The 18,249-nt window shown below is 43.2% G+C and overlaps 2 protein-coding genes across 2 annotated transcripts; both read right to left on the bottom strand.

The window, feature by feature from the left end:
- Positions 1 to 1,285: 1,285 nt before the first annotated feature.
- Positions 1,286 to 2,109, bottom strand: LOC133449877 (macrophage mannose receptor 1-like). Its single transcript, XM_061728798.1, has one exon. The coding sequence runs from the start codon at positions 2,107 to 2,109 to the stop codon at positions 1,342 to 1,344; it is 768 nt and encodes a 255-aa protein (XP_061584782.1). The 3' UTR covers positions 1,286 to 1,341.
- A 10,899-nt stretch (positions 2,110 to 13,008) lies between these two features.
- Positions 13,009 to 14,788, bottom strand: LOC133450490 (secretory phospholipase A2 receptor-like). Its single transcript, XM_061729149.1, has 2 exons — positions 14,550 to 14,788; positions 13,009 to 13,795 (listed from the first exon to the last, which is right to left on the bottom strand). The coding sequence occupies exons 1-2, from the start codon at positions 14,780 to 14,782 to the stop codon at positions 13,336 to 13,338; spliced, it is 693 nt and encodes a 230-aa protein (XP_061585133.1). The 5' UTR covers positions 14,783 to 14,788; the 3' UTR covers positions 13,009 to 13,335.
- Positions 14,789 to 18,249: the final 3,461 nt, after the last annotated feature.

Below are 18,249 nucleotides of genomic sequence, written 5' to 3'. Positions count from 1 at the left end.
TTAAACTGGAACCTTGAGGAACCCCGTAACATCGAGGGGACTCTGCTGAGGAGTCTTCAAGGCGGAGGAGAGAAAAGAGACCTATAAACTGAGTCTTAAGGAGTTTGACTATTTTTAAGATAAACGTGCACGTTTAGTCCTGATTTCAGACCTGCTAGACCCGCTTCTGTTTTTTTGGGTGGGGGTTGAGGTGGTGGAGGCTACTTTGTTTTGATGAGTAATTGATTACTATTTGTGGCTCGGGTTTGTTTATTTCAGTTTCAAGTTTTTTATTTAATTTTTATTTATTTCAGGTTAAATTTTTTTATTCAATATTTATTTATTTCAGGTTTATTTTTAATATTTTTATTTTTATTTATTAGATTCACACAGTAAAACTACTTTATCTATACTTACGGTAATAAATAAATCGATAGGGCCCCAATAAAGACCTGATGCAAAGACCTTTATACCTTATACCAGACCTTATACCAAGACCTGGGTCCAAAACAGACTTAAAACTGTAACATTTGCTGATAACTAAACACCAGGAAAGAGTTTATAGATCTGATGAGCGTTTCCTCCTTAGAATAAAGACCCGCTTCACAGCATCAACCCTTGAAACCACAAAACACGGTGCTACATTTGTTAAGTTGCATAAATGAAGCATGAGTGATTAGAAATGACCGTCTATGACATGTCTAAAGTGAAGGAGGATAGTCGGGGAAGAACGTCAAGGCTGTGCGATTCTCAGGAATGTGTAGACCACGGAGCTACATCCATCTATTTCTATCAGTTCATCGTTCATTTCAATGATAACTTTACATTTGTACAAATAATTAGTCCCTTTGAAGACAATAAACAAAGACGTTGCCTTTCCAGAAGAACTTTAATCGATTAATTTAACACAACAGTGTTTAAAAAAAGCCAAACTAGAGAAGACCCAAAGCTGATCACACGCTTGGTTAAATCATTAGACAACGTGAAGTTGATCTTGAGGGCAGACAGCTGAAGAAACTTAGACTCACCTATATACGTACAAATAAATGAAAACAACAAGAAATAAATAGTATAAAAGTCCAACTGGGTTGGTGTAACAGTCAATAATAATAACTCATTTTATCATTTCATCATTTCTTACTGGTCTGCAGCTGAAAGTGGGGGTAACTGAGGGGAAATAGGGCCAATTGGAGGGAAATGGGGGTAACTGAGGGGAAGTTGGACAAACCGAAGGAAAGTGGGGCTAATTCGAAGGAAGTGGGGCTAACTGAGGGGAAATAGGGCTAATTGGAGGGAAATGGGGGTAACTGGGGGAAAGTGGGGGTAACTGAGAGAAAGTGGGGGTAATTGAGGGTCGTCCACTCAGGCACAGACGAAGCTGAGTTTCTCTCCACAGTCTCGGTCCTCCCACGTTCCCTCGGGGGTCAAAGCTCCGCAGCGTCTCTGTAATGGACACGGGTCCTCCTGGCCTCCGGTCCAGGCCTCGTACTGCACCGGGTCCCCGTTCACCCACATCCAGCGGTCCTCCAGGTACCGCATTCCCGTCCAGACCGGCCCGCTGACCCCGCTGTCCTGGATCTGGGTCCGGGCCAGGAGGCTCTCGCTCTCGGACAGCAGGCTGGTGAGGTTTTTGCCGCTCCCCAAGCAGTGGTACAGAGCCTCCTCCCAGGTCTTCTGCTCCGGCACCACCACCAGGTCCAGGCAGAAGAAGCTGCTGGAGATACGAGCTTTCCTCCAGAACCACCTCCCCCCGACCCAGTAGAGACCGGCGCTGAAGTCCCGCACCAGGCCGGTGACGCCCCCCGACCAGGACCACGGCTCGTCGCTGGAGTCCCAGTACAGACCGACCCAGCCGGACTTGTACCGGCCCATCAGGTCCGTGAACACCTCCTCCTCCAGTGCGTTGGTGAGGGGGGAGAGGTCTGTGTACTGGGCCCTACAGTACTTCTGCGCGTCCGACCAGGGGGCCCTTTCAGCGACAAAGACGTGCTTCGTAGCTGAGCAGCACGCGGCCGTGAAAACCAGCGCCCTGAGGACGACCTTCTCCATCCTGAACCGGTCTCTGCGCGGCAGCAGCGGGTCCGGGATTCTTATCGACTTTCTCTCCAGGGAAAGACGGAGCATTTGCATTCTTTTCAAAACAACCGCTGACTAAGTTAAGTAATCAAATAAAATGGAAAATGGAAACAAATGAATGTCCAAGGTGGATATTCAAAGTGCTTCAATGGTTTCGCTTCTGCGGCGACGGTAAAAAACAAAGCAGGACACGTAGATGTGACTTGGATCAGAAGACTTAGATCAGACCACCACAACCCCCTCAAGGTACCAACCGGACCACCAGGACCCTCCGAGGTACCAACTGGACCACCAGGACCCTCCGAGGTACCAACTGGACCACCAGGACCCTCCGAGGTAACCAACTGGAGGGAAGTGGGGGTAACTGAGTGGAAGTGGGGGACTAACTTAGGGGAAGTGGGGGTAACTGAGGGAACGTGGGGCTAATTGGAGGGAAGTAGGGGTAATTGAAGCGAAGCGGGGGGGGGGCAACAGGGGAATTAGGGTTAACTGAATGAAAGTGGGGGTAACTGATGGAATGTGGGGCTAATTATAGGGAAATAGGGGTAACTGAGGGGAATTGGGGGTAACTGAGGGGAACGTGGTTTAGTATGTACTTTAGTATTAGTACGAATATGTTTTAGAAAGTGTTAAATACAAAATTGTGTTTTTGATTTCAATATATATTTACCACTTAAAAAAATAAATACATTAAAATATATATAGATATGTAGGGCGGCAGTAGCTCAGGTGGTAGAGCGGGTCGTCCAATGATTGGAAGGTCGGCGGTTCGAATCCCGCTCCGTCCCAGTTGCTGTCGTAGTGTCCTTGGGCAAGACACCTTACCCACCTTGCCCCGTGTGAGTGTGTTTGAATGTGTATGAATGTTGGTGGTGGTCGGAGGGGCCGTTTGGCACGGAATGGCAGCCACGCTTCTGTCAGTGTGCCCCAGGGCAGCTGTGGCTACAAATGTAGCTATCACCACCGGAGAGAGTGTGTAAGAATGAATAATGGTCTAAGGGCCTGATTTACTAAAGGTTTGCGTGCAAACTTGACAGCACCCGCAAACCAATGTGCAAGTTGATCTACTAACAGCGTGCAAAGAGGACTGCGTCTCTCAAATGCGCAAAATAGCACACGCAATTCATTTAGTACTTTTGCCCTGATGAATAATCAATATGGGGCGTACCCGCCAGAAATCGCTAAATACTGGGAGGGGAAGATGCAAATTGGTCCATTTACCACACGCAATGAGATTTACCAAGCCTGAAAGTTTTTGCAGGGATTGTGATTGCGTCTGTATTTAATACGTTCGAAAGGAAGGTGCTAATCTCCACATGCAAAAGGAGGAATATTTTATTTGAATGTTAAATCGAGTATTCAACAAAAGGTTGCCACAGGAGGCACATTAATTTTTTTATTTGTGATAATAAATAAATCACGTGTTTTCATGGAGAAAAAAGTGTTTCTTATTGTGCGCCTATACTTGTTCTGCAGTTGTCATACCCCGGTGTTGTGCCGTATTCAGCACCCCTGCCGTGAAAAGCACCCCCTCGTCTGACAAAAATTCTATTCTCATTCCGTGTCATGTTCTGTTTAGCGTCCAGTTTTGTGTTAATGATTCATGTTTAAATGCGCTCATTGATTCCACAATAGTCATACTTTCCCACAATCACAGTCACAGATAACAAAAATCGGGTAAATGGTTATTGATGTCATTAATTAATAGCCTGCTTACTGTGTTGTCTTCCATAATATTTGTAAATATATATAATATAAACTCCTAAGTATGTGTTTGTGTGAGTGTATATATAAATATATTGAAGTGTCAGTGTGTTGTTTTTTTTCTTGGTCTACTTATCATTGAATATACGAGGGGGTGCTTTTCACGGCAGGGGTGCTGAATACGGCACAACAATTTGCCTCTTCCACTAATATCTCTAACTCCAACTCGTCAAATTTCATTTTGCGCTTGCGACTATCCTGCTTTCCATCCAGACTCTCCATGGCGCAAAGTTTGCGCCGCAAACTGTAAGACGCGCAACACCTCATTTAAATACTGAGGTTTGCACCTGGTATCAATTGCGCACGCAATCTTAGTTGATCACCCGCAAAACACACAACAACAGCACGCGCAAACTTTTTCAGTGCACACGCAATTTAGTACTCTTTATTTAGGATCTTAGTAAATCGGGCCCTTAAAGTTTAATCTAGTGTAGGCTATTCTTTCTTTTAAAAAATAAAAACAAAAAAAGGAATGTTGCCACTAAAAGGCTGAAGGTACCAAATGGATGACAGAAATATGACAAAAGTTTTTAAAATCAAGATTTATTCGGCAAAACTAAGATGCATCCCATCAGATCCACAGTTACATTTTTAATCATGATGAATGCTCTTCAGATACAATGTAAACTTAGTTGAACATAATTAACAGCTTACAGAAGCACACACACATATATATATATAAACTCACAAATGATTAAATAACATTCATCAGAACAGCTTCTACCTGTAGTTTGATATCTTTATCATTCAGACACGTTTCCTTTAATCTTAAAAGCTCAAGCACAGATGAAGTGGAGTCTTTCACTACAGTCCTTCTTCACCCACACCCCCCCTTTAGTTAAAGCCCCGCAGCCTTCCCCCGGGGGGTCCGGGTCTCCCGCGGGGGACCAGGCCTCGTACTCCAGGGGGTCCCTGTTCTCCCAGTGCCAGCTGCCGTGGTAGTGCAGCCCGATCCAGACCTGCCCGGTCACGGCCGGGTCCCGGATCTCCCTGGTGGCCAGGATCTTCTCCGTCTCTGAGAGCAGGGTGGCCAGTTCGGCCTGGACCCCCTTGCAGTGCTGCTTCGCCTCCTTCCAGGTCTTCCCCTCCTGCACCACCACCAGGTTCAGGCAGAAGAAGTTGTTGCGGGCCCCACCGAACGTTGGATAGGACCCGTGACCGGTCCAGTTGTAGGCGGCGACGAATCCGTTGGTCCCTCTCTCCTTGGTGAAGGCGGTCCCTCCCGACCACCTCCACTTCTCTTTTCTAGAAAAACAGTAGAGGCCAATCCATCCGGCCCCGTCCCCACCCACGGACTCCCTGAACACCTTCTCCTCCAGGTCGTTGGTGATGGGCACCAGGTCCGTGTGGTGAACCCGGCAATAGTCCCTGGCCCGGGTCCAGGAGAGCGGGTTCTGGATAAACACGTGTTTGGCAGAGAAACCGCAGGAACTTGTGAGTATGAGCAACGAGATGATGATTCTCTCCATCCTGGTTCGGTCTGTCTGCAGCAGGAACTAGAGCAGGGAGTTTATCACCGAGACATCTGATGACTCGGAGGTAAAAAAAACAACAAATGGATCTCCAAGTTGAGTAGATTCAAAGTGTTTTTTAATGGCTCTGCTGCTTTCTCTACCGAAGAAGACTAATGAAGCTTGACGATAAGAAAATAAACACTTAATTTACAAACCAAATCATCGTGGGTCCTATTCAGAGGAGACGCACACGTGATATTATACTACGAATTGCGACCTTTATGTAGATATTACTGGGAATTATGAGATTTACGCAGACGATACTGCGAATTATGACATTAATGCAGATGACACTGCAAATTACCTTTTATGCAGATGACACTGTAAGTTATGTCGTTTATGCAGAGATGACACTACTACTTATGTCGTTTACGCAGATTTTATTGCGAATTGTGACGTTTACGCAGATGATACTGAGAATTATGATTTTAACGCAGATGATACTACGAATTGTGACATTTACGCAGATGTTACGTGGAATTGTGACGTTTAAGCAGATGTTACTGAGAATTATGATGTTAACGTAGATGTTACTTGGAATTGTGACGTTTACGCAGATGTAACTGCGAGTTATGACATTTATGCAGATGAAACTGCAAATATATAAAGTTTTTGCAAATGATACAGTGAATTGTGATGTTTAAGCAGATGACACTGCGAACTATTACGTTTATGCAGATGTTACTGCAAGTTATGACGTTTTGCAGACAACACTACGAATTGTGACGTTTACGCAAATGTTAATGCAAATTGTGACATTTGCGCCGATGTCACTGCGAATTGTGATGTTTGTTTACGCAGATGATACTGCGAGTTACAATATTTATGCAGATGATACTGCGAATTGTGACGTTAACGCAGATGTTACTGCGAATTGTGACATTTATGTAGATGTTACTGGGAATTTGCAACATTTACGCAGATGCGGAAACCAATTGGAGGGAAGTGGGGGTAATTGAGTGGAAGTGGGGTAACTGGGGGGAAGTGGGGGTAACTGAGGGTGTAACTGCTCCTAAATCTTCTTAAAATGGTAGATAAAGACAACGCTCCACTGACATCTGAAGGTATTTTATTTCCCCACAGACAACGTGAAAAACTGCAAACAAACAAATAATACATTTTTAACACGTTGAATGAAATCTTTACATCTTTAAGCAAACAATGAAATTAAATGAATATGTATACAAACAACGTACCGTGTAAGCCTTCTACCACGTTTTTAGGATAGTTAAAGTTGTTTTTATTCATTTTACGGCAACTCTTGCTCAACACAGAAAGAGCTGCAATCACCACTGAAGCTCAGTTCAGAATGAGCTTGGTTCACCAGGTGCACTCAATTTGTCCAGCACCAATTAGGAGGAGGCGTGGCTCTGCCTGCCCCTACAGCAGGTACTGAAGTACTGAAGGACATACACACCCACAGATACAATATTGCTCAAAAGAAACACATATGGTACATATTATTATTTTAGAAACCCAATAAAATAAAAATATAACAAATTTCCTCACTTTAAGGAAGACTCACTTTAGAGTCTTCCTTTTCAATCTTAAGTGACCATCAATCAAAACATTAAGTTTTTCCTTTATCCTAGTTAACTTAGGGCTTATTCTCAACTAGTACCACTAGCTTTTGGACCGGGCGTTCGAGAATAGAAGGTTGTCTCAGACGTTCACCTTTCCTTCCTAAGTTACGCTGCCTAAGTCTTTTATCCATGCTTCCAACTTCAAGAACCTCAGGAAATCACGATCTTCACTACGAACATGAAATCTGTGAAACATCTTTTCCACATCACATGTGGCTGCAATTTGGTGCTCACGGAATCTGCACAGCACTCCGGTGAGAGCGGGTGTGATCGGAGGGAGCTCCTTAACTGAGATGCGGTGACAGAGCCCTGTCACATTGTTTGAGCTTGTATTTGTTATGCACCCCACCACACTCCAGCCTAAGTCTGTCTTAACCGCATAAGGCTCGTAATCTTCGCCGGTTATTACTCTTGTTGGTTTAAGAGCTCTTGCACAGTCGTAACCAATCAGTAGACCAACAGGACAGTCCAACAACTCAGGCATTTCCCCAGATATGCAGCGAAGGTGAGCCCACCTTTCTGCTGTTCTCCGAGTGGGAATGCTGCTTTGTTCCAGCGGTATATAATCCCGAGTGTATGCAGGTGGCAAGTCAATATTTTCTTGTGAGAAGTAACCTCGAACTCTTAGACCGGTCACTCTTTGGCATTTGACCACTGAACCCCTGTCGGTCATTGTTGACAGTTTTAGTTTGACTGGCTGTGTTTCCGTTCTTATTTTTTCTGCAGTTTCCAAGTCAATGAAAGTGTTACTGCTTTGTGTGTCCAGCAGCGCGTACACTAAGGTCTCCGGAGAGGTGCCATCAGCCGATGACAGCCACACGGGTACGATCATTGATGTTCGATCTCCATTATCTCCAGTCACACTGCATGAAACCGATGAAGCGGTTGCCTCCTGTTCTGTCGTATCTGCAGAGGGCTCTTTTGCAACAAGGGGTTCTTCGTGAAGCGGAGATGGATGGTTTCCTTTGCAAATATTGCAAGAAGCTCTCCTTTTACATTCTTTGGAAAAATGGCCGACGCGGAGGCATCCAAAGCACATATTGTTGTCAATAACAAATGTTTTCTTTTGTTTTAGCGACAATGCAGCAAATTTCTCACACTTGTAAATAAAGTGATTCTGCTTGCAACAAATACAGCTCAATGGTTTTGCATTTCCTAGAGGTTTATTTTTCGATTTTGTAGTGTCCCCTTTTCCACTGCCTGCTGTATTTGACTGAGTGGTTTTGGGACCCTGAAACACTTCTGTTGTTGTTGCAAAGACACTTGCCTTTGAGCGTCTTGGTTCCCTCCCAGACACAGCTGTTGATTTTTCCTCCAACTGCTTCAAGGCATGCAGGGATGTAACAGGGTTGCACGCTGCTCGTGCCTCCTTTGCCACAAAGTCTGCAAACGCATTAAACCCTGGATATGGCCTTTTATCATATATGGCTTCAGTAACATATTGATTCCAGCGGGTGGTGGCCCAGTCTGGAAGTTTGTAAGCCAACTTCTGGTTCTGCTCACAGTCATTGAGGACCTGTAGCCCCTCCACATAGGGCATTGCATTTTTACATGAGGTTAGGAAGTCGCTGTACTCTCTTAGTTTAAACGACTCCTTCGGTCCAATCTTTGGCCATTTATTGATCTTCTCTCTGAAGGCCCTTTGCACCACAAATGGGTGTCCATATCGTTCGTTGAGGGCATCCCAAGCCTGGTTATATGCTTCCTCATCGTTCCTGTAAAAGGTGCCTTCTAGCACACAAAGAGCTTCTCCACTGATATATTTTTTCAGATAGAACAGCTTGTGCACTGGCTTTGCACAGCTCGATTCAATCAATGCTTTGAAGCAGGTGCTCCATTCAACAAACTTTAGTGGATCGCCTGAGAACACAAACGGCTCTGGTACTGGAAGCCTAGTCAGTGTCATGGTCTCCTGTAATGCTTGAACCAAACTGACTTCATTCATTGTGGGCTCTTTATTTTCAATGGAAGGAGGTGGTGGAATGCGTTTAGGGACTTGAGCACATGGAGTGCTAGTTTGTTGAATGACAAAATCACTTGAGAGTTGGACATTCACTGCTTCTGGACCCCTTCCTTGAGTATTTAGCTTGAACTCTTCTTCTGTATAAGCATTATATTCTGCTTCTGCAGCATCCAAGTCTCTTTGTTTCTCAAGCTTTCTTAATTCCTGTTCAGCTCTCATAATTTCCAAAGATCTTTGTGTCTCCAACATTTTTAACCTTTCTTGTTGAATTGAGATTTTTTCTTCTGCCTGCAATTCAGCCCTTTTTGAAGCCACCAGCGCTGCCCTTTTTGCCTTTTCCACTGATCCCTCAGAGACGTGGCTTCCACGCTGACTTCCCCGTTCAGCTCTGGAAACGGTAGAGCCGTAGACAGACTTGGCATCTGGTCTTTGCAGCAACTGTTTTACTGCAGCCTTCGCAGCCTCTGGATCAAACTCCGTTGTCCCAGTCTCATATGAACGCTTCTTCAGAAGTTCAAACATCTCATCTGCTACCGAGACACAGGTGTCTACTTTTCTTCGGACATCTTGAGACGGAGTCGTTATTGCTCTTATACGCTCATATTCTTTAGTGACGTTCGACTTGCATTCCTCAACTATTTGTGCATACTTATCTAATTCTGTCTTTGTACGTTCCTCTTTTAGCTTTGACCTAGTGAATTGAATGTCTGACTTGAACCTTTGATAAGAAGAGAAAAATGTCCGCTCTCTCTTTTCAATGTCCTGTTCTAATAGTTCACGCATTTTTTCTGTAGGGCGTCTTTCCCTCTCTGATCGCCTGACCGTTGCAGGTTCACTTGGTTTCTCCACCTCTGTGTCCTTCATAGCAAACTGAGTGAAGTATGCTTCCATCTCGTCCAAACGCTCTTGGATTAATTCCTTTTCTGACTCTTCATCTTCAGTTTCCAGCCTTTTCTCCAAACGTGCCTTTTCTTCCTTTAATGCAGCAATTATTTCCTCCGGTGCAACTATTTCACCCTCATCCATGTTTCCTTTCAGTTAGAGTGACTTTGCTTAGGAAAATATTATACAACTCAAAATAGATACTTTGCTTGTTTAAAGCACCAAGATATTTTTTAAATGAACAAATCGTAAATGAAATACCCTTTGTTTTGTTTTTAAACACCACAATGAAATGAAATTGTTTTTAAACCACCAGCAAGAATAAATGATATAGATCTTTTTGCTTTTAACCAACAAAATTAAATTGTATCTCTTTTTAAATTGCCTCTTCAATAAATGAAATAGTGTCCTTATTTAAATCATCAACTGAATGAAACAAATAGTAGACCTATCACCTCTTTGAAATTAAACCTTTAAATGAAATGTCACACTACTCATGCAACCTTGTAGAAAAATGAATACACCAAAAATATGCAAAGTATTCTGCTTTGAAAATAAATGAGTAGAATGTCTCTCAAACTTATATTTATATTTTCTTCTCAGACAAATCAATGTTTCTCTTCAAAACAATTCAATGTAACTTGTCTTGATATTAATTGGACGTTTTCTTTTGCCAACGCAATATACCTGGACTCTTTCACACTGAACGTTCTCCCATAGAAAGTTGCAGACCAGTGAATGGAGCGACGCTGCCCTCTTGTGGTCGTCTCGACAACTGCAGCCCTTATTGCTCCGCTGGTCCACGCTCCGTATGGGCGCCGTGTAGTTCTTGAGTCTGCGTAGCGTAACCATGGAAATGGATGCGGCTAGTTCTTAGAGTCAAACGTTGTGACGGAACTGCAAGAAGACACTCCTCTCTTGGCCCCTGCCATGTCGTTTCGTCTGGAACTGGAACACGTCCCGGAACCCGCCGCCGATACGAGGAGGTGAATGGATGCTGAGTGTTTGCGCCAGGAATTAGTCTTCCCCCTCCGGCGTCGGTGGCCACGTTTTTCACTGTAACTGCTCCTAAATCTTCTTAAAATGGTAGATAAAGACAACGCTCCACTGACATCTGAAGGTATTTTATTTCCCCACAGACAACGTGAAAAACTGCAAACAAACAAATAATACATTTTTAACACGTTGAATGAAATCTTTACATCTTTAAGCAAACAATGAAATTAAATGAATATGTATACAAACAACGTACCGTGTAAGCCTTCTACCACGTTTTTAGGATAGTTAAAGTTGTTTTTATTCATTTTACGGCAACTCTTGCTCAACACAGAAAGAGCTGCAATCACCACTGAAGCTCAGTTCAGAATGAGCTTGGTTCACCAGGTGCACTCAATTTGTCCAGCACCAATTAGGAGGAGGCGTGGCTCTGCCTGCCCCTACAGCAGGTACTGAAGTACTGAAGGACATACACACCCACAGATACAATATTGCTCAAAAGAAACACATATGGTACATATTATTATTTTAGAAACCCAATAAAATAAAAATATAACAAATTTCCATTTCTGGCTTATTAAGACAGCTACAGAGGGAACGTTGGGATTATTGGAGGGAAGTGGGGGTAACTGAGGGGATGTGGGGGTAACTGAGGGGATGTGGGGGTAACTGAGGGAAAGTGGGAAAAACTGAAGGAAAGTGGGGCTAATTGGAAGGAAGTGGGGCTAACTGAGTGGAAGTGGGGGTAACTGAGGGAAATTGAGGGTAACTGAGGGGATGTGGGGGTAACTGAGGGAAAGTGGGGCTAATTGTAGGGAAGTAGGGGTAACTCAGGCGAAGTGGGGGGGTAACTGGAGAATTAAGGTTAACTGAAGGAAATTTTAAATTTTATTACTTGCGTATAAAGCCCAAAGCGGCTTAGCTCCGCATTATTTGCAAGACCTGATAGTGCCTTATGTTCCTGTCAGAGCTCTCCGTTCTCAGAGTGCAGGTTTACTCGTAGTTCCTAGAGTATCTAAATGTAGATTTGGAGGGCGGGCGTTCTGCTATCAGGCACCATTACTATGGAACCAACTTCCAATCTGGGTTAAGGAGGCTGACACCACCTCCACCTTTAAAATTAAACTTAAAACATTTCTGTTTAGTAAAGCCTATAGTTAGTGTTTAGTAAACCTCTAGCTGGTGTTGGTAAATATCTAGGTAGTGTAAACTCGAGTGTGTTAGAGTCGCTCCTGTAGTTTCTTGTGCTGGCCCCCCCTTCTCCTCCCTTTTTTCTCTTTTGTCGATGTTGCAGCATCCTCTGCCGGTGGCGAAGAGCGTCTCTGAATGCACAACACCGGATCCTGCAGCGTGGGAGTGAGAGGGGCAGGGTAACGGCCCGGGCAGGCGGGGGAGAGGTTTGTCCGTCAAGACTCCTCTCCCTGGCCCTTCCCCTTTTCAACCTTTCCCCGACCCTGCACCCCAACCTGGGACTTGATGATTGGGCCAGAGCTTCGGGAGCTGGTGCTGGCCTGCGGTCCCCACCCTTCATCCCGTTGCTGCTTCCACCTGCCTGCTGTGCTGTTGCCGTCCCTGACCCCCAGTCTGGCCCTCGGCAGGAGGGTCCCCCCTTATTCGCCTGATCCTGCTCAAGGTTTCTTCCCTCCTAAAGGGGAGTTTTTCCTTGCCACTGTTTGGCTTAAGGTTTTTAACCCACTAGGGGAGTTTTTACCTGCCATTGTTTATGTAATAACTGCTCGGGGGTCATGTTCTGGGTCTCTGGAAAGCGTCTAGAGACAACCTTTGTTGTATTAGACGCTATATAAATAAAATTGAATTGAATTGAATTGAATTGAAAGTGGGGGTAACTGAGGGGAAATGGGCGGATTCCAACTTTATCCAACAACGACGGTTCTGCCCATCTTTGGATTAACTGGAGCTGGATGGAGTCAGCTGATTTTAAATTTATTTTGAATACGGTCCATGATAACAACACATATACAGTAGAAATGTTGCCACTAAAAGGCTGAAGGAACCAAATGGATTACAGAAACATGACAAAGGTTTTTAAAATCCAGATTTATTCGGCACAACTAAGATGCATCCCATCAGATCCACAGTTACGTGTTACAGTTACATGTTTCCTTAACATCATATAGCGTATCTGATTGAGTAAGGTCAATACATCAAATTATACATGATTTGTATGATATTTTTCTTTATTTCTTATTTGTAATTTTATTTTATGTATATATTTATTTTTATGTGTATATTTATGTACTTTATGAATTGAGATTGTATTTGTGATTTTGTATTTTATTGTCTGGACCCCAGGAAGACTAGCTTTCGTTTTTGGCGTCAGCTAATGGGGATCCTTTTAAATAAAGAAGTAAACATCTTTAATCATGATGAAATCTCTTCAGATACAATTTAAACTTGGCAACAACATCTAGTTGAAGATAATTAACAGCTTACAGAAGCACACATTTATATATATATATATAAACTCACGACTGATTAAATAACATTCATCAGAACAGCTTCTACCTGTAGTTTGATATCTTTATCATTCAGATAAGTTTCCTTTAATCTTTAAAGCTCAAGCACAGATGAAGTGGAGTCTCTCACTACAGTCCTTCTTCACCCACACCCCCCCTTTAGTTAAAGCCCCGCAGCCTTCCCCCGGGGGGTCCGGGTCTCCCGCGGGGGACCAGGCCTCGTACTCCAGGGGGTCCCGGTTCTCCCAGTGCCAGCTGCCGTGGTAGTGCAGCCCGATCCAGACCTGCCCGGTCACGGCCGGGTCCCGGATCTCCCTGGTGGCCAGGATCTTCTCCGTCTCTGAGAGCAGGGTGGCCAGTTGGGCCTGGGCCCCCTTGCAGTGCTGCTTCGCCTCCTTCCAGGTCTTCCCCTCCTGCACCACCACCAGGTTCAGGCAGAAGAAGTTGTTGTAGGACCAACCGAACGTTGGATACGACCCGTGACCGGTCCAGTTGTAGGCAGCAACGAATCCGCGGGCCCGTTTCTCCTTGGTGACGGCGGTCCCTCCCGACCACCTCCACCTGCATCTCAGTAAAAGGAGTCAATCTGTGGAACAACCTTGATAACGAAATGAAACTGTGTAATACACTAAAATATTTCAAAAATATGTAAAAAGACAAGATCATAAATAATTATAAATCATTGGCATAGCCACATTATGTAGATTTATTGCAAAATTATGGACAGAATTATGTGTGTATTATGTCTATGGAAGGGCATGTATATGGATGGATGTATATGAATGCTTACTGTATGTATGCATGTATGTGTAGATGAGTGTATATGTATGTACATGTATGTATGTGTATACAGGTATAAATAGGTGCATATATATGTATGTATGTATGCACAGCAATGTATATATAGGCGGGTTTGATGCGTGTGGATGAATGTATGCACGTGTGTAAATATGAACATCTTGAAACATCTTGATGCTGTTAAGCCGAGATAGGCCAGTTTGAGCAACATTTATTTATTTTTCTTATTTATTTACTTTGTTTCTTTCTTTCTCTCATATGTATATATATATATATATATATATATATATATATATATTTATTTATTTATTTTTTTTTTTCATTTAGTTATTTTGTTTGGTTTTTTCAAATCTTGCACTATAGTGGTTACATTGTGTTAAAAGGGTAGACAAAATAAGCTTTGGCTTCAGTCTACACCTTTTGGTCCTTGCTTGATCTACATGCAAAAACTTTGTATTGACTACTGACTTCTACAACGTGACCAAATAAACATATCAATTCAAATCAAAAATCAAACCTCTCTTTTCTAGAAGAACAGTAGAGGCCGATCCAGCCGGCGCCGTCCCCACCCACGGACTCCCTGAACACCTTCTCCTCCAGGTCGTTGGTGATGGGCACCAGGTCTGTGTGGTGAACCCGGCAGTAGTCCCTGGCCCAGGTCCACGAGAGCGGGTTCTGGATAAACACGTGTTTGGCAGAAAAACCGCAGGAACTTGTGACGATGAGCAACGAGATGATGATTCTCTCCATCCTGGTTCGGTCTGTCTGCAGCAGGAACGAGAGCAGGGAGTTTATCGTCGAGACATCTGATGACTCGGCGAATAATGGGTGTAAAGAAAACAACAAATGGATCTCCAAGTTGAATATTCAAAGTCTTTTTTAATGGCTCTGCTGCTTTCTCTACCGAAGAAGACTAATGAAGCTTGACGATAACAAAATAAACGCTTTATTTACAAACCAAATCATCGTGGGTACTACTAAGAAGAGACACAAACGTAAACAAAATCAGAAAATAAAGACAAATAAAAACTCACAGAGCTCTGGTTGTTCCTGTATCTCAACAGTTTTCCATTTTCAAAGCTCATTATGACGTTTGCACAGATGTGAATTGCGACCTTTACGTAGATGTTACTGGGAATTATGATGTTTATGCAGACGATACTGAGAGTTACGACATTTATGCAGATGATACTGGGAATTATGCCATTAATGCAGATGAAACTGCAAATTACCTTTATGCAGATGACACTGCGAATGAGGTTTATACAGAAGACACTGTAAGTTATGTCGTTTATGCAGATGACACTGCTACTTATGTAGTTTATGCAGATTTTACTGCGAATTGTGACGATTACACAGAATATACTACGAATTGTGACGTTTACGCAGAATATACTACGAATTGTGACATTTACGCAGATGTTACTGCGAATTGTGACGTTTATGTAGATGTTACTGGAAATTGCAACGTTTACGCAGATGATACTGTGAACAGAGTGCGAAATATGGGGGGGTTCGGGTCTGACCCCCCCGATTAACCCTTGAGCCCCCCTGAAGGACTCAAAAGCCAAATTTAGGGGGGGTCTCAATGTTGTAAAAAAAAAAAAATTAGGCTATATAATATAATATGATAATTTGATTGTCACTAATGGTCAATTAAATATGTTTAAGAGATCACCATATCAAGTATTCACAATTCAAAACTTTTATTGGTTTAACACAAGTCCTGCACCTTTATGTATGCAAATTAGCCATGTGCGCCAGCACAGCGCAATGACTAGGCCGGCTAGTTGAGATGCCAGAATAACATGGCTAAGCGGAAGCTAACTCAGAGTGTGTCACTTGCACACTTTGGGTTCACATCAAAAAAGATGTCAGTGTGAGCCAGAGATGAGGAGAGAGACGATGTCACAACAGAGGGTCCCGTTCCTCTCCCACCTCTGTTGAAGGAAGGTAAGTCGAGGCCGAGGGCTCCGGGGCAGATGCTACTGCGCCCCCGCTGCAGCAGGGACTTGCTTTAACTTAAGGTAAGAGGCCAGCCTGCTTAATATGGCCTGAACCCACTTGAAAGATAATGTTTTTTTTAATTATTGTTATTATTATTTTGCGTTATGGCCTTTTATGAGTGTGATTTGTGAATGTGTAAGCTGCGTGAACCCACCTGTTGAGAGCCATCATGTTTTTTTTTTAATTTTGCGTGATCACCTGTTATGAGTGGAATTTGTGAATGTGTTCACATGTTTTAACACAGCTGCAGCTGTGTTAAAACATAATTTCCTGGATGGTTACATAACGTTAAATAATCAGTCATCATTGTGCAGGCTGAGGATCTGTTTCAGTGCACTGATTGCACGTCTCCGATAGTGGCATTTGTTGTTATTACTGTTATTTGAATGCACAATTCCTTTTCATTTTTTTTTTTTTTTATTTATCTAAAAAAATACATTAGCCTATTTTATTTGTTTATTCGTTTCTGCAATGCACTGGTCGTGCGCCAGTGTCCTATACCTTTCATTTATTCATTAAGTGCACTGTGCAACAGTGTGGTGCTAATTAATGTCTTTTATTCATTTTAATTATCTGATTTAATTTGTAAATAACATTCTGCATCGTAATGCACAATTTTGCCTCCTGTTAGTAAAACAACGTGCATCTAAAATGGTTAAAAGTGTGCGTGTATTTGTCATAGGCTATAGTAGGCTGATTGTATTGGTTTATTGCATAGGGCCACACTGTTTAAAAAACAAAAAAAAAATACGCGAGTTAGGGACCCACCGAATATGGATGGATATTTCGCACACTGACTGTGAACATATGATGTTAATGCAGACGATACCGAGAGTTACGACATTTATGCATATGACACAGTGAATGATGTTTATGCAGATGACACTGCTACTTATGTCATTTAGGCAGATGATACTGCGAGTCATGACGTTTATGCAGATGATACTGTGAGTCATGACGTTTATGCAGATGATACTGCGAGTCATGACGTTTATGCAGATGATACTGCGAGTCATGACGTTTATGCAGATGATACTGCTAGTCATGACCTTTATGCAGATGACACTGTGACGTGGGGCTCTGGACCCACATCTGCTCAAGAACTCTCTGAGCCGTAGTTTACTTTCAGTGTGGTTCAGCCAGCGTAATAAATTTGACCGTGGTGTCGTTGATGCAGCCAGCTGCCCTCCAGCTGGAAGGTCTATTGATCCCTTGTGCCGTCATTTAACCCCGAATCGTCCCCATTCCCCGGCTTTACGGGTCATTGGCCACTATTCTCGTTGTGTCCTAAGTCGAATAAACGAGGAGGGTTCTGTCAGGTGATGCATCAGACGTAAAAAACCTCTGTCATATCAGCACGATGATCCCTGCGGTGCGGTGACCCTTAAAAACAGACACGCCATGCCTTTGTATTCAGCCGTCTATCTTTCTACAAAAGAGTACATCATTCCCATCATTTTTTCCTTTTCCTACGGTATGAAAAGCTTAACAAAAGTTGATTTTAAAGAAGAAGAAAGATCTGCATGGAGCTGCTTGCAGTTTAGAGATTCAGTAAAATGACAATATGTAAAGCTGTAGTTACACTACAGTTGTACTGTAGTTACATTCAAAGTTCTTTTCTCTTCTACAGTAGATGAAGAGCCATTCAGTTACTTTGAATACCCATCTTGGACATTCATTTGTATTTAACACAGATTGTTTAACTTTAGGCCATCAGCGTGAAGGCGTAGGCAAATGTTTCCTCTCCCACATCTTTGACCGGTGAGGAACACGATAAAATCCTGGCCTCATCTCTGCAGCACCGACACTGAACCGGGGTGGAGAAGATCGTCTTCATGTCTCTGTCCAACACGACTCACCTGGTGAAAGATTCAGCGAGTAGAGATGGATCGGCCTTTCCAGACACGGAGACGGTCAGAACTTCATCAGCCGAGACCAGGTGGACAGGAAACTGGACGAGCAAGATCAGAGTAAATGTTTGTTCGGGACAAAAACAACATAAACTAAAGCAGTTTTGGATGAAAACAGGATATTTGTTTTCAGTAAAATGGCAATTAATCAAACTACATCAAAATAATTTAATACCAAACGACAACTACCCAACTTCCAGAGAGGCTGCAGTTCCTTTACCGACCACTAGGGGCTGGTTTTAAAAGTAAGTCGATCTTCAATTGTCCCTCGTGTGGTTAAAATGTTCAGCTTTGCAGTGA

This window comes from Cololabis saira, chromosome 1, assembly GCF_033807715.1.
Source record: "Cololabis saira isolate AMF1-May2022 chromosome 1, fColSai1.1, whole genome shotgun sequence".
Taxonomy (NCBI): domain Eukaryota; kingdom Metazoa; phylum Chordata; class Actinopteri; order Beloniformes; family Belonidae; genus Cololabis; species Cololabis saira.
Note: the sequence above shows the minus strand (reverse complement) of the source record. Positions and strands in the feature narration are given on the sequence as shown.